At 37.3% G+C, this 14,093-nt stretch overlaps 1 protein-coding gene across 1 annotated transcript in view; it reads left to right on the top strand.

Moving 5' to 3' along the window:
- Positions 1 to 5,598: 5,598 nt before the first annotated feature.
- The window catches only part of LOC145483606 (uncharacterized), a 49,275-nt gene continuing 40,780 nt past the window's right edge, over positions 5,599 to 14,093 (top strand). Inside the window, exons 1-5 of the mRNA XM_081462142.1 lie at positions 5,599 to 6,335; positions 6,492 to 6,580; positions 6,767 to 6,878; positions 13,717 to 13,786; positions 14,076 to 14,093. The exon at positions 14,076 to 14,093 is cut by the window's right edge and continues 41 nt beyond it. Coding sequence (XP_081318268.1) covers positions 6,291 to 6,335; positions 6,492 to 6,580; positions 6,767 to 6,878; positions 13,717 to 13,786; positions 14,076 to 14,093 — 334 coding nt within the window. The 5' untranslated portion in view covers positions 5,599 to 6,290. The remainder of the gene's footprint in view (positions 6,336 to 6,491; positions 6,581 to 6,766; positions 6,879 to 13,716; positions 13,787 to 14,075) is intronic.

Here is a 14,093-nt window from a genome sequence, read left to right as displayed (position 1 = left end):
GATGCTTTGGTCTTGCGTTGATTGGTCAAAAATTCATAAATGGCGGACCGCTCCGGTAAGCCTCGGAACGAGTGCATTAAAACGAGGTGGGTGAGAATACCACCGCCTCCTCACTTTTCGACTCTATTATCATCAGTTCATGTCTGACAATAAAGCGTGTTCACGTGGCTTCACGGCATGCGCAGCCATACTGGTGGTCCAAAACAGTGAAGTTGGTGTACCAAACCAATCCTGTGGGAGTTGAACTCTTTTTTATGTAAACGCTTTCTTTTACACGTGTGCTGGCCACGTGTGTGAAAACGCTCTTCAAGGGCAGGAAACGAATAATGTGCATGAAACTGTCACCATAGCAACAGTACACTGAGACAAGGCCATTACCTCAGCTTTCAGACGAGCGGGCATAGGTTGGTGAAAGGATTGGACGAACTTGAAAATTTTGGAATTTTCCAAGTTGAGCGACCTATACCGCATGCGAGAGGTGGACAAGAACTATTATGGGCAGGGAGACTAAGCAAAATATTTCCATTTTCTCTTAGCTTAGAGTTGTAGAAATATTTCTCAACTGTGTGAAACAGTAGTAATTATACACTTGAAAAAATTACTTGATTCTGATTGGCTAAATAGGAGCGCAGTTTTCAAACACCAGTGCAAATTTGAAACACGAGTGAAAATTACAACGAAGATATCTGAAGTTAATTAGTACAAAGACACTCATGTCTGCCGACGGTATAAACGAGGTACCGTAAATCCTCGAATTAACGCCCCCGCTCGAATAAACGTCCCCTCAAATAAGCGCCCCCCGTCTTCTCCCAAATTTGAAATAAGCGTCCCGGGCGCTTATTCGACGATTTACGGTATTTGAAGGTGGACGAGGTTCACCCGAAGCATTCCGAAGATAGCCGAAGGTAATTGGACGTTTGCCAAGCACTTCTGGAGATCATCCTAACCCTTTCCGAAGATCAACGAATATCACCCGAACATTTTGGAATACCCCCGACAATCACCCGAACCCTTCCGAAGATTTCCGAAGACTGTCGAAAATCACCCAAAGTTCGCCGAAGACTTTCGATCCTTTTTTGGAAGTCTTGCGAATATTTTCGTAAATGTTCAAAGGTATTGAAATACCAAACACAATCTGTAGACGCAATAGATTATGATCACAATCCCTTAGCAGACGACCATAAATAGTACGTTTTCTAGGGTATTGTTAACAAGTAATCACATGATTGTTCTCGCGCAATTTCGGATAAATAAGCACTTGTAAAATTTTCAAATACTACAACTACGACTTGCATTCGCCCTCGTGCAATTTTGTTAGCTTTTGAAAAATTTACCCGTGCTTATTTATTCCAAATTGCACTCGAAATTATGAGATTACCTACGCTAATATAGTGACCCCATGGCTTATGTTGTAATCTTGTTGTTCATATTAATGTCAATTTTCAGACAGATTGTCCCCTGGGCGTCAAAAGATGCTATAACTAATGCCTATCAGACATCATGTAATTTGTCGCGAGCGTCAATAACGTGTTTGACAGAGTGATTCAGTCTGTGTGTGAAATGTACAGCTGCTGGAAAATGCTACTCTCTTCAATTTACAACATTAAGATGGCACAATGAACTTCTTCAAGTCTTCTTCAAGTGTCATACCATTTGTAGGCTAGCGCAGTTCGCGGTGTTAAAATCAAGATGTGTTCGGAACTGAAACAACCCAAAATATAAATTCATGACCGGTTCTTCAGCCAAATCTCAAATATATTTTTAAGCTAAACTATACCAACGGTGCGTATCCGAAGAATGTAATGAATCCGACATCCTTTAGAACTTGCTATTGTCTTAATTTGTACAGTCATTGTCGGTTTCCGTTTCAAGAGTGTAGTCTGAACAGTGTTTGAAACAAATAAAGGAGTGGTCTGACATGAATTGTGGAACACAATACCAACGTGGCGCTTATGAAGCTGCGTAAAACATAATATTTCCGGTAAATCTCAAAAGATCAGATCCAGAAACGAGAAATGGAGAAATCTCTTTCATAGTAGGTGATGTGACACAAGGTAGCCACAATTTGACATCAGGAGGCCTAATGAATTCCAAGATTGAAACATAGAAGAAACATTACTTGTTCCTCCGGTGCCTTCTCGGAGGAGACTGATTTCGGGTCTGGGGCGTAGATGTTTATAGCTCTACTAAGGGGACTGGGTTGTCAAATGAGTGACGTCATTGAATTGCTTATCCTATATTTTTCAAGCGGGTTCTTTGCAGCCCATTGCAATCCTCTACAAATACAAAATAAGTCATCCTTATTCCTTTTAATTTGTTTATTATTACTTTATTGCTGTCTGTCTTGCTTTCTAAATTGCTGTTCATTGATGGAAATTTGATACACGACAGAATTGCTTTTAACTTTTTCGGCCACATGGCTAATTCAGACAGACGAAGCCGGGTAGAGTCCGAACGACAGTTTCGTTCAGATTGTTTGGAAACCTTCAAATTCAATCATGATTTCTGCAATTTTTTGCTGCTTTCAATTAAGTATTTAATAGCAGCATCAAATAAACAGTTCATGAAATGCACGATGCATTCTAAGCAGGAACTGAGCGACTGCAAAATCCTGCAAATCCAGGATTATTTCTAATTAAGAGACTGTGGCGTCGCATTGATGGTTCGATGGAACTCACACGGAAGGGTTTCTTGGAGTTCTAACAATTTGTTAAATAAGAAGGATGAAAATTATAACTTGAAAGCGACCTTTTCTCCTCCTCATCCACGTGTAACAAGACGAATCTCTACCAAAAAACGTCAATTCAAGGATAAAACCTCTCCCATCCTAATGCTCAGGGTGGGCGAGGGTGGAGGAAGGGGGAGGGCACTCTACAAAGTCTTATACGGGGACGCTCAGCCTTGAGATCCAACTCCTGACCCTTTTGTTTACCATTTTGACAGAAAAGGTAGTCCTTTTGTATACCCTTAATTTAGGAAAGGCATACCTGTCACATACTTTCATACATGGCCCGTATTATGAATAAATCGCCAGAAATGGAAATCGTTTTGTTATTTTCATGTACTACTTTTAAATAAATTAAATGATACATATACAACCATAAGGTGCGTCTGTTTGAAATATTTTAATTTAATACCCTCTAAAATAACTAAATGACAGATTTCCCTACCCTTTCACAACCTGAACTTGTAAAATCCCTGCCCGTTTATATAACTGAAGCCTGATGAATAAGGTATCCCTTTCGAGCGGAGCCTCCCTGTATAGGCCATCACAGGGAGAATAACCCCCCCCCCCCTGGACTTGCGCTTGGGTTTTATATTCTTGAGTTTCACTATGAAAAACGGCCTCCTGGGTGAAATGAAGGTAAGGTTTGAGTCTTAACGTTTAGGTCTTCAGTAAAAACCAGGCTTATATATTTACGAACGGTGAAACAACATAGACATGTTATTTTAACACTCAACTCTACATTTTTGGGGGTTGCAATAAAACGATTAGTGAAGCAAGCAGACGTCAAAACAGGAACTATGCAATTTCTGATCCAGTGAGATTAAAGTGCAAAGGTGGAAGAAGAAATACAGTTTTAAACAAATGGTCGCTTCCAAAGCACATCACGACTGAAATATCTAAGGTATCTGACCTGTTCGTATCAAGGTTGTATTGAACCTCCCTCCCTCTAATATATTGAAGAAAAGGAACTAAAAACGCGCAGCTAGAGGACTTAAGGGCGCCAATACAGTATGTTTGTGTTCCATAGATTGTATAACAGAGAGCAAAAGAAGCGTCTGATAGGGGTAAAACTGATAACTGAAAACTGGTCGGCTGAGGAATGACTCGTTTTATCAACCCATGCAGAGAATTTAATAATCAACTGATGACTGACATTGAGATCATGTCTGAGATCTGAAGTAATTCTGATAACTGATACATGTAGCTGAGCTGAGACTCCAGCGCCCCAATCCATACCTTCTTAAAGGCAATGAATTCTGGTTGTTTTTCAGCTTTTTCCGTAGATGTTTGTTGGTCAGGTGAACTGAATTACTCAGGGAAGATTTTCCAAGACCCATCGCACGGTCTCGCTCCAGTTTCCGCTCACAATATCGACGCACTGAAAGTTATAATAAAAAACGCGCTTTAATCAGCCTAACTGGTGTCGTGGTTAATATTGTTACTTGCTTGTTTTCATTTCTGGTTGTTATATGACCCACAGCGATTGTTTTTAGGGTCATGAGGCTAGTCTGATTTCAACTGTGTAACTTCCGTAAGAAGAAAGCCTACCGTGCATCAATCATACTTCTACTCGGGAGATAAATTAAATCTTATACTTATGGTTTACCACTATGTAATCATCAGATATAACTGAATACGTAATAACCTACAGCCACCCACGACCGTCTTGATTCAGTACGTCAAGGCCACGTTAACCAAAATGTTGATTTTTTTCTAGCACTCAAAAACCACAAAGTTGTCTTTGTAAAGACACGAGTGATCATCGCGGTTATGTACACAACTCAAGCAGCTGTGAAAATAACACCGGGAGAAGTCAAATTATCGAAAAATAATAGGATAAAGCCAACCACGCTAACTGAAATGCTTCCGAATCGAATTCAGTCTAAAAGAGCACAAACGTTTCTTGAATGTTGTTTAAAGACAGCTTAGACCGGCAAAGGAGTTCATTTCAGCAGGAACGTTCCGACTTGTAAGTGGCGTGCAAGGGACTTCTAGCTCCAGAAAACGTTTGTTCTTTTTTATTAGTGCGTCAAAAAAACGCTATTTTAGGTGTCGTCTACCCTTTGACATGAGAAGCAAAGCATTATATCGGCACCAGGAGGGCGAAGATCAACCTTCCACAATTATGTTGGTAATCTGCAAAGACGCAAAAGTCCATTAGTTCCGAGTATCTGCAGGCACGCGAGTGCTTTGTCTTTTTACTACAGCGACAGTGGCGAGGCACTTCCCTTGTGGTCTTTGTGGTTTCGCCGCTCAAGGCTCTGCCGTAGCGCTCGTGCGCTATGACCCCGCCAGCTACGCAGTCTGAAGATCTATGGAAGTTAATTTTGCGTATCAGAATCACACTTGAATCGTACGATGTACCTTATAGTACTCTACTGTTTCCCATGCGAGCATTTGTTTCGCTGCTTTGACGTTACTTTTCAGTTTTCATTTCAAAACGAGAGGAAAGCTGCGCAAAAATTACTGGCCCAAAACCTCATAGAAAAAAAGGATGACAGTTTGAAACGATAGAGGAACGGAAGAAAATATGCGAGGGAAACCATCAGCATAATATGATTTCATTCCACGGTTCTAATCCAGTAGTCCATGCCATTGCTATTCTACTTCCTTGATTGCAGTTCTAAATCTATTGATAATTGCGCTGAAGTTATATTTTCCCTAACATACGAGATACAGAAAAAGAAAAAGAGAAGGAAAAATAAAACTACCATAAGTAGAACGAAGGAACAATAGAAAGAGAATTCATAGGAAAACGACGGCTGTGTCGTCAGTCGGAAGTGGGTGGAAAGATATAAATTACTTCATCGCTCCGGAATGTGCAACCTTGTCAATATTCCTATATTGGGTAAATAATAGCAACCGTAACCAGTCGGAAACAAACAAGAGCCTTAATATTGTTTTTGTTTGCAGCGAGAAATTTACTTGCACATGTTAATATCTGAATCCTCCTTTGAATTGGCCATTTGAATACCATTACTTACATCTGTCAATCAAACGCATGTAACGCAAGGCTGTTGGGCACATGCAGCTCAAAATTATCCTAAGTGGGGTACACTGGGGGAACGAAGACAGTTTTCTTTGATAAGTAGGAGATAATTTCTGACTGAAAAACTGCGTTTTTTAAGGCGAGGAATGTAAAAGCTGTCAGTTTTGGCTCATGGAAGAGGAACGAAATTGGTACAACCACCTTGAAGTATTGTGAGCCGAACTAATACAAACATGATAACCCCACCCTAGAGGAAAGCAAATTGTTGCATTTAGTCGCTGGCGCGCTAACATTAAATTAGTCGTTTTGAAAGAAAAGCAAAAATTCCTCATGGATTTACGTCCGGCGTATGTTTCTAAGTGATTGCAGCGTTTCTTATGGGTCAAACACAAGTTTGACATCTCTCAGGATTAAATATTTCGATTCATAAGGTGATATTTTGATCGCCTGGATGTGTGTGAACATCAATGTGATGAAGACGATCTGACCGGTGGCTTTGATACCGTACCGTTACTGTACTGCATTGAGTATAGTTTGCCGACTTGCCGCGAATTTACTGGATCGCTTAAAAGCATGGCGACCGCAGAAGGTTTTCTTCAAAGTCCGCTTGTCGTTTGGGTAGGGAGATCTTTTCTTTAGATTTGCTGTGTTCGTGTGTTTCACTGTTTGCAAACACTGTTGATGAAGCACAGGTCACTTTGAGCAATAAACTTATTTCGCGCGATCGACGGACTAAGTTTATGTTTTTTCTAAAAGTTTGTGTCATTATTTTAGGCTAATAATACTTTCAAGGGAAGTGCACTCATAGAGTCGATCACCGACTTGGCTGATGGCGTTTTTCTTAACGAAATCATGATGGACATGTAAGTACAATTTTTCTCTTAGATTGTCTGACTCATTCACCTTCACTTTGAACTGCGCCACGGGAGACAAAATTTCTCAGAGTTTTCTCGCATTTACAGTCATTAAATTCTCTTCATTTTAAACTTGGGTATTTCAGTTTCGTTACGGTATTAATAACTCCGTTAATCTATGTTTTTTACTTGCAGCGATCCAACTTACTTCACTTTAACTCGCATTCATCAAAATGTTTACGGAGACGTGAATTTGCGGATGCAGAATTTGGACACACTTGTCAAACATTTGAAAAGATATTACCAGGTAAGGGTGGAATGTAGTGAAGAAATGAAAATAAAACTTTCTGTGTTGCTAGAGAAAAGGAAAAGAGCAAGTAAAATGATTTGTATTGCGCGTAATTTAGCCATTGCTAATGCATAAGTTTAGCTGATGTTTCTGTTCAAAGAAATCGTCGTTTTACAATTGAACTGAGTAGTTTTATTTTAGCGTAACTTTCGTGCGTGTTCTTGCTGCGCTGCCCCATCGCTATTTAAAACTAGTGTATTTATATTTCGTAGACGCTTCACACGGTTTATGAAAAGGTCAAGAGCATAGACGCATAGCTAAGATTTTAAGCCGAGAAATTCAATATTATTTTTCATTGGTACATAGAGATTGCGGTCAGTGAGATCGAATCGCCATGCAGATTGACAATGTATGTGTGCTAGGTAATCTTAACTTGATCGTTTCTTAAGCAATATTTTAGAAACCGTAAGCAATGTGAAACATCATCCTGTGTTGTGATATAATGTCGTGAGGAGAAAATGAGAACTGATTGCCTTGTTTTCTGTTGGTTTGTCACGAATGTTTATCGCTTTTGTTTGCAAATTATGAGATATTCTTATGCTGATTTCGAGTCCATTTCAGCAACACCGTAGGCTTGTTTAGCTGTGTTTTCTGCATAATGTAAAACTTCTAAAATATCTTGCTCATATGCTTATCTGAAGCTTTTCCTCTTTGATATTAGTTTATGAAAACATGAGATATAATTTTATTGGCGTGAAGCATTGACAGATAGGAGGCAATTTACTGTACAGTGTGACATTATTCACGTGCCCTCCTACTAGCCAGTCGCATGTTATTGATCACAACTGATGCAGTTCTGTGACTTCAAAACAGAGCAGTCTTCGTAAATTGCCGCTAACAATAAAATTTTAAACTCGTCATAGTAAATTAAACATCACTCATGTGGTGTCCTTGAAAACAAGGGTAATGTCGAAAGTGAGCCAAAAATTGAATGTCAAAGCACGTACAAGATTGAAATAGTTTTGTGATTATTCTATTTGCACATGGATGGGTTAAAAATCATATCTGGCGTAGTGTTATCTATAATTCTAAAGAAGAATCGGAAGAGTTGTGATATGCAAATTTTTGATAAAAATGGCAGTTTGTCAACAACTAATATTGGTCTTGAATTGTCAAATAGCTCGGTGTTTGACTTCATCTATTGGATATTGCAACTCTTTCGAATAGAATGTGACAGCTGTTGACAGGAAAGTTAACAAGCTATCTTGGCTTTTAATAAAAAACAGGCATAAGATGTATGTTGAATTTCTGTGTTTGAGAATTCTCATGCAGAAATTAATACGTGTATATATATACATGTATTAAATTGACAGGTTTTTGGAAATTCCTTTTTTGAATTTTTGATCAAGGGGGACAGCACTCTTTATTTTTTAATTAACATAATATTTTTAATTTGACAAGGAGTTTTAATGACAAACATATCTGCATTTTTCCACAATTGGATATCATGACTTAAGTTGTTGTTAGAGCTACATGCAGTGTACAAATGTAGTACTATTAAAATTTATGCTTTTATTAATTGTGATGAATTTTCTATGCCCGTATTTTGGCCTACGTACTGGTACATACAAATTATTGATTTTATTCAGTGATTTGCCGTCTCTACTCTTTGCAGTTCTCATAAGAATGTTCTTTTACTTTTTAATTTTGTTTAATTGGTTAATTTGAGAGTTTTCAAAGATTCATGACAATAATTTAACATGTGATATACTTCATATTTAGTCTACCAATTCACTAAGTTGCTACAGGTGTGTAGGTCTTTCAATCAACAAAATGGATTGTAATCTATCAATAACAACCCATAGACATGACCTTTCGAAACCATGCATTCATTAGAAGTGAACCTTTGTTTCCTGAGATGTCTGCCAAGACAACCGAGGTAGCACATTTCCTGTGTGATTGAAAGATGCTGTAATAATTAATGTAGCTGTTGGTTCATCATCATCACAGCATTGCAAAAATTTTACCAGTTTTCATGTAAATGCCAGGACTGTTTAACTGGTTCTTTGGGTTGGGGGGTACTTCCAGAAAAGTTGGGTGGGGTGTGCGGCCTTCTTCCCAAAACCCTTACCCTATGACCTGACCAAAAATTCGATAGCCTATTTATGACTGTCGTGGCTGACACAGTCACCCTAAACATAAGTTATGAAGGGCTGTTGTTGGCGGTCTTATTGATAATGATGAAATAGTAGCTTCTTCTAAGAAACATACCCAATTGAAGACTAGAGTGCTAAAACCATACCCAATTTATAACCAAAATGGGCAAAAACGATACTCTGTTTATGACCCAAAATGGCTGAAACCCTACCCTTTGGGCCTGCACATACCTTTATAGCCCCTATAAGGGAATACCCCGCTCCGCCGGGTTTGACCCCAATAAATTAGCAGACCAAAGAGAGTACCCCTGGGAACTTGAATGACTGATCAAGCTGGAGAGTTTGGAAAGTAATGCTTTGTTTGCTCCAAAAATTTGCTTACTCAGATACATGTAGCTTCATAATATTGAATCAAGGGAAAAATGAAATTGTTTCACATTCTCCAGCCATGTGCTCTTGTCTTACTAGCCACACTCCTGACAGGCAATCACATAATACAAATCAGATGAGATCAGATCTCGGCCTCAGCTCCTCCCACAAGAGATCTTGTGATGATAATTTAATTAATAACATTTGCTCGTTCACATCTGACACCAATTATATGTATATTTGATTTTTTGTTATATGTTTTGACTATTTTAAATTGCATACCATACCAGTGCTTAGAGGAATGGAAAGTAAGAAATGTATAAATGATTATTTATCCCTTAGACTTGATGCAATTTCTTTTTGTATTTATGTCTTTCTTTCTATTTTACATCCCATAAAAAGATGGCCAATTAAATTTTGTTATGATTGGGTAGAGGTCAGTGCTCATAATTAAAAATAAATCCTGGTTGTCCCTTTGTCAAATGCTGAAAAACTCAAACCTGAGGAATGCTTGGTTTCCTGTTAAAAGTAACGTAATTTTGAGAAGAACTGAGCCAATTCTCAGTGAAGACATTAACACGAACAGGTTCCCAAAAGAACCTCTTGTTGAACTAGAATGGTGAAATAAAATATTTTCTAGGACGTGTAAAAAGAACTGTTGCTTTTTGAGAATACTTAGCAGTGAAATAAAATTGCAGTTGGTTATAGTTATAACTATGCACATGGTGGTAGTCCGTGCACCATGGGATCACATGTCATGATCTTTAGCCTTCTATACATATTCATCATGAAAGCCAAAAAAACTATGACAATGTATTAAAAGAAGTCCAAAGCAGGTAAATAACTTTTACAGAGGGAACGTAACCATTAAGTGTTACTAATACTTACTTAGATCATTGGGAGCAAAAAACCCTCTTGAGCTTAAAGTGTCTCCGACACAAGTAAGTTTTTCAAGCTGCATATTGAGTTAATGATATTTCCAGATGTGAAACTTCCTGTTTGCCTCCTCTGCACATGTAATTTTCAAAATATTGATGCTTATCTAAGATTTACAGATGATTAAAATGCCAATTTCAAGCAGGGTAGAGGTAGTGCTTAACATATTACGTAAATTTTAATTTCTGTATATATACGCATGTCACCTATGTTAATTTTTTTCACATTCGCCAATGATGACATGTGGTCATTGAAACATCATTTGGCCTTTTTGTTATTAATTCCCTTTTAAAATTGTATTTAAAGCATTTAAAAGGTCAGCCTAAATATGTCTTATTTATGTTGGCTAAGTTTGCAGCACTTGATTTAATAGAGGATTAATTTTTAATTAACCACATGTAGTGCGAAGTTAACTTCCCAGTAAAGAATAATGTTTAATGGCTGAAGTTCTGAACATAAAAATTATTGTGTGAGCTTACATGAAGTTGTAGTTTTCAGACTAGATTTCTGTTGAAGTGTACAAATCTCTATGACATGTAAGAGACATAGCTCAGTGTGTATTTAATTTAAACTTATCTACAGGCACTCTGTGCCTCAAACTGACAAAACTTACATTGTTTGTCAAGCTTTTTTAAAAACAAATATTTATGATTACTTATTCATTTACTGAACTTTAGAAGAATACATACTATGTAGACCATGAAACCACAAAGATCATGTCGAATTTAGCTTTTAAACCACAAAAAAAAAAAAAAAGAAAAGAAAAAATAATTATTACCAATGATTGTTGGCGATTTGTGTGAATAGTTTTCAAGAGCTAGTGATTATTTGTTGCAGTTCAGTGAACATTGATTGCATCAACAAACAACATCATTGTTTTAAGACAAAAAAAAAACCATCAATGGCCCTGTTCATGCCAAATTAAAATTAATGGTGCATAAGTTAAAGCCCTGGGGTCATTTCTATAAATATCTTTCATGTGGGAAATAAAAGCTCTAGAACTTTTTAACATAAACTATAATTAATAATCTCTTATGTAGATAAGAGTGGGTAGGATCTTTTCTTAAGGATTGATTTTGCTGGGTTTAAGCCTACACCTACAGTGTATTGCCCTGGAACATCACTTGATGTTATAAATAATTATAATAAAGTTTCCATATAACGTGCGCTCTGATTGGCTGAAAGAGCGTGCTTTATCAGAGAACAGAACACGGGTTGATGACGGTAAGTTGGCTTTCAAATTTTTGCTTCAGAATTTTGACAAATTTACCCAAAATTAAACATCCCCTGTGATTCAGAGAAACACAATGGAAACAAGCTACATGTATTTGTCTGTAGTAAATATGGCTCACATAGACCATTGTTAGCAACAGTAGTGTTAAAACTGTACTAAAATGACAAGTTTTGCTAGATTCCCGCCGACAAAACATGTAGCGAAATAAACAAATTCTCAACCAAAACAGTGCTTTGATGAAAGACATTAAATTTGTTACGAAGGCAGAAATTATACTTAAGAAGTAAAACAACGACAGAAAACAACAACTGAACTGTCTCTGTTTATGATGAGAAGCTTTATTTTTGTAAAAATGCTCAATTGCTCAAAAAACACTTACATGTAGTGTAGTAACGCTCGTTCTCCGGTCATGTCAGCAAAGTGAACCGACGAGTGGTCAGTGCAAAGCTTGCTCTGATATTCTCTTCTGTGCTTGGAGTAGAACCAGTGGGAGCTGTTTAATCTTTCTAACTTTTACGCTAGTTTGGGCAATCTTGCTGCATGTGGCTACAAGCCGTAAATAACTGTAGCTCGTTTCAAATTCAACTCGGCATTTTGCATTTTCATCTGCAAGCTTTCAGCTCCGTGTTTTGTAATTTCCACTGGAAAAGTGCACATTTTCATGGGCCACAATACGGCCGGATTCCTCTGTACTATAAACCTTCACCTGCCTTTAGATCCGTATTTAAAAATTAACTTAAAAGCGAACTTCGAAGGCATCTTTCTTCTCTCGAAAGCTGCTCAAACTACTTGAAACCTGAAAGCTTAACTGAAGTCCAGTTTGTGATTGACAGCTGTTGCTTCGTTAGCCAATCAAATTATTTGAACAATTCTAACAAGGATTGTGATTGGCTTATTTTAGCGTGCTTTATCAGAGAACAGTGCACGGCTGATGCCAGTTTTGCTCATTTGGAAAATAAAGTTTGGTTTGAAACTTCAGCCAAATGCGTGGGGAAATTATCGGATTCTTTATCATAAAACAAATAAAGAAGCCTCGACTGTGCTCTGTTCTGTTGTACAGCACTTAGGAAGCGGTACAGCACTCAAGAAGTAGGGAAAAACACTCGACTACGTCTCACAACAGAACAGAGCACAGTTGAGGCTTCTTTACACAGAGGAGGGGGGAGGGGTGCAAGAGGTTAACTATATCTATGCAGTCCCGTGTCCCACTGGGCCCCGGTAAGTTCCACGTAGTGGTTCTTCTTCTAAGAGCACTCGCTGGAGATGAGATGATAGATAGCCAATGAGGTGCATAGCATCGAGTTCGCTATACTGGTAATCAGCTCATACATGTATCCAACAAGTGAGAGTGGAATAATAATGAAACAATTATTGTTTTATTAAATATGCCTCCAAAATATAGAAAACTAAAATAATAATAATAATAATAATAATAATAATAATAATTTTTTTTTAAAAAAAAAATAGCAAACTTTATTGAGCACTTTTCATACAAACTTGAATCTTACATGTATCTGGTAAAAAATTCAGAAATTCTGTTGTTCCTTAAGTTTTCGGTAATTATAATAGTAATAATAATATCAAAATAATAATAATAATAATAATAATAATAATAATAATAATAATAATAATATACTTATAGACAAAAACACCCCAAAATTTATGTGTACGCTTACCATATTTGTAGAGCATGGTATAATGGCTCATATACCGTGATGGCCAAGCCAATCAAAACTCTCGAATTGCATTATCCAATGATGAAGTTTTAAATAATGAAGTTTAGATCATCGAACAGTGTGGTTTTGTCATTTTTTTTTTTACAACTATCATCATTATCAGTCCTTTAGACACACAGCGGTGCTTAGGGAATCAACATGCTTTTTCTACTCCTGTTGATCCTTTGCAAGTTGTGACGCTTCTTCTCAGTTAAAGTTTGAGTCGAAGTTCTGCCCCTTTAGAAATTAATATGTAATTTATTTATTAGTTGATATTTTTTTACAACAACACCAAAAAAAAAGTTATTGATGAACTAGAGGGAAAACTGGAATGGAATCATACATGTGTGACAGCTCGTATATATGATCACTTACATAAGTGATAAATTACAAGATATGCTTGTCATAATAGTTATTGATAAATAACTATTATCTATTACTCAAAGGAGAAACTGCAGCAGCTTGTTTTGCTGAGAAGTCCAGATGTTGTTATAATAGCTCGAGATCCCCAAAGTGGTGAGTTTAGCAAACTTTTTATTCCTAAATAAGTGTGGACGTAATTAGAAGACACTTTTAATGACAGCCATGGGGACTCAGCAATCACATAACAAATGTAGCCTGCAGCTCATTCTGGCCACCTCAAGTCTGATGTTTATCTGTCCCTTACATATGGCTGGTAACTCTTACAAGTGTTGACATACAGTTATCACATTCTGAATCTGAAGGTGTATATCAGAAGTCCTGAAATTGTTTTCCACAGGCACTGTATGAATTTAATTTGTGGTTTCTCTTTGTTTTTGTTTAGATGAAGCTGCTGAAGAAC

The sequence above is a fragment of the Orbicella franksi genome, chromosome 4 (genome assembly GCF_964199315.1).
Source record: "Orbicella franksi chromosome 4, jaOrbFran1.1, whole genome shotgun sequence".
In the NCBI taxonomy this organism is placed as follows: Eukaryota; Metazoa; Cnidaria; class Anthozoa; order Scleractinia; family Merulinidae; genus Orbicella; species Orbicella franksi.
This window is presented reverse-complemented; position numbering and strand designations above follow the sequence as displayed.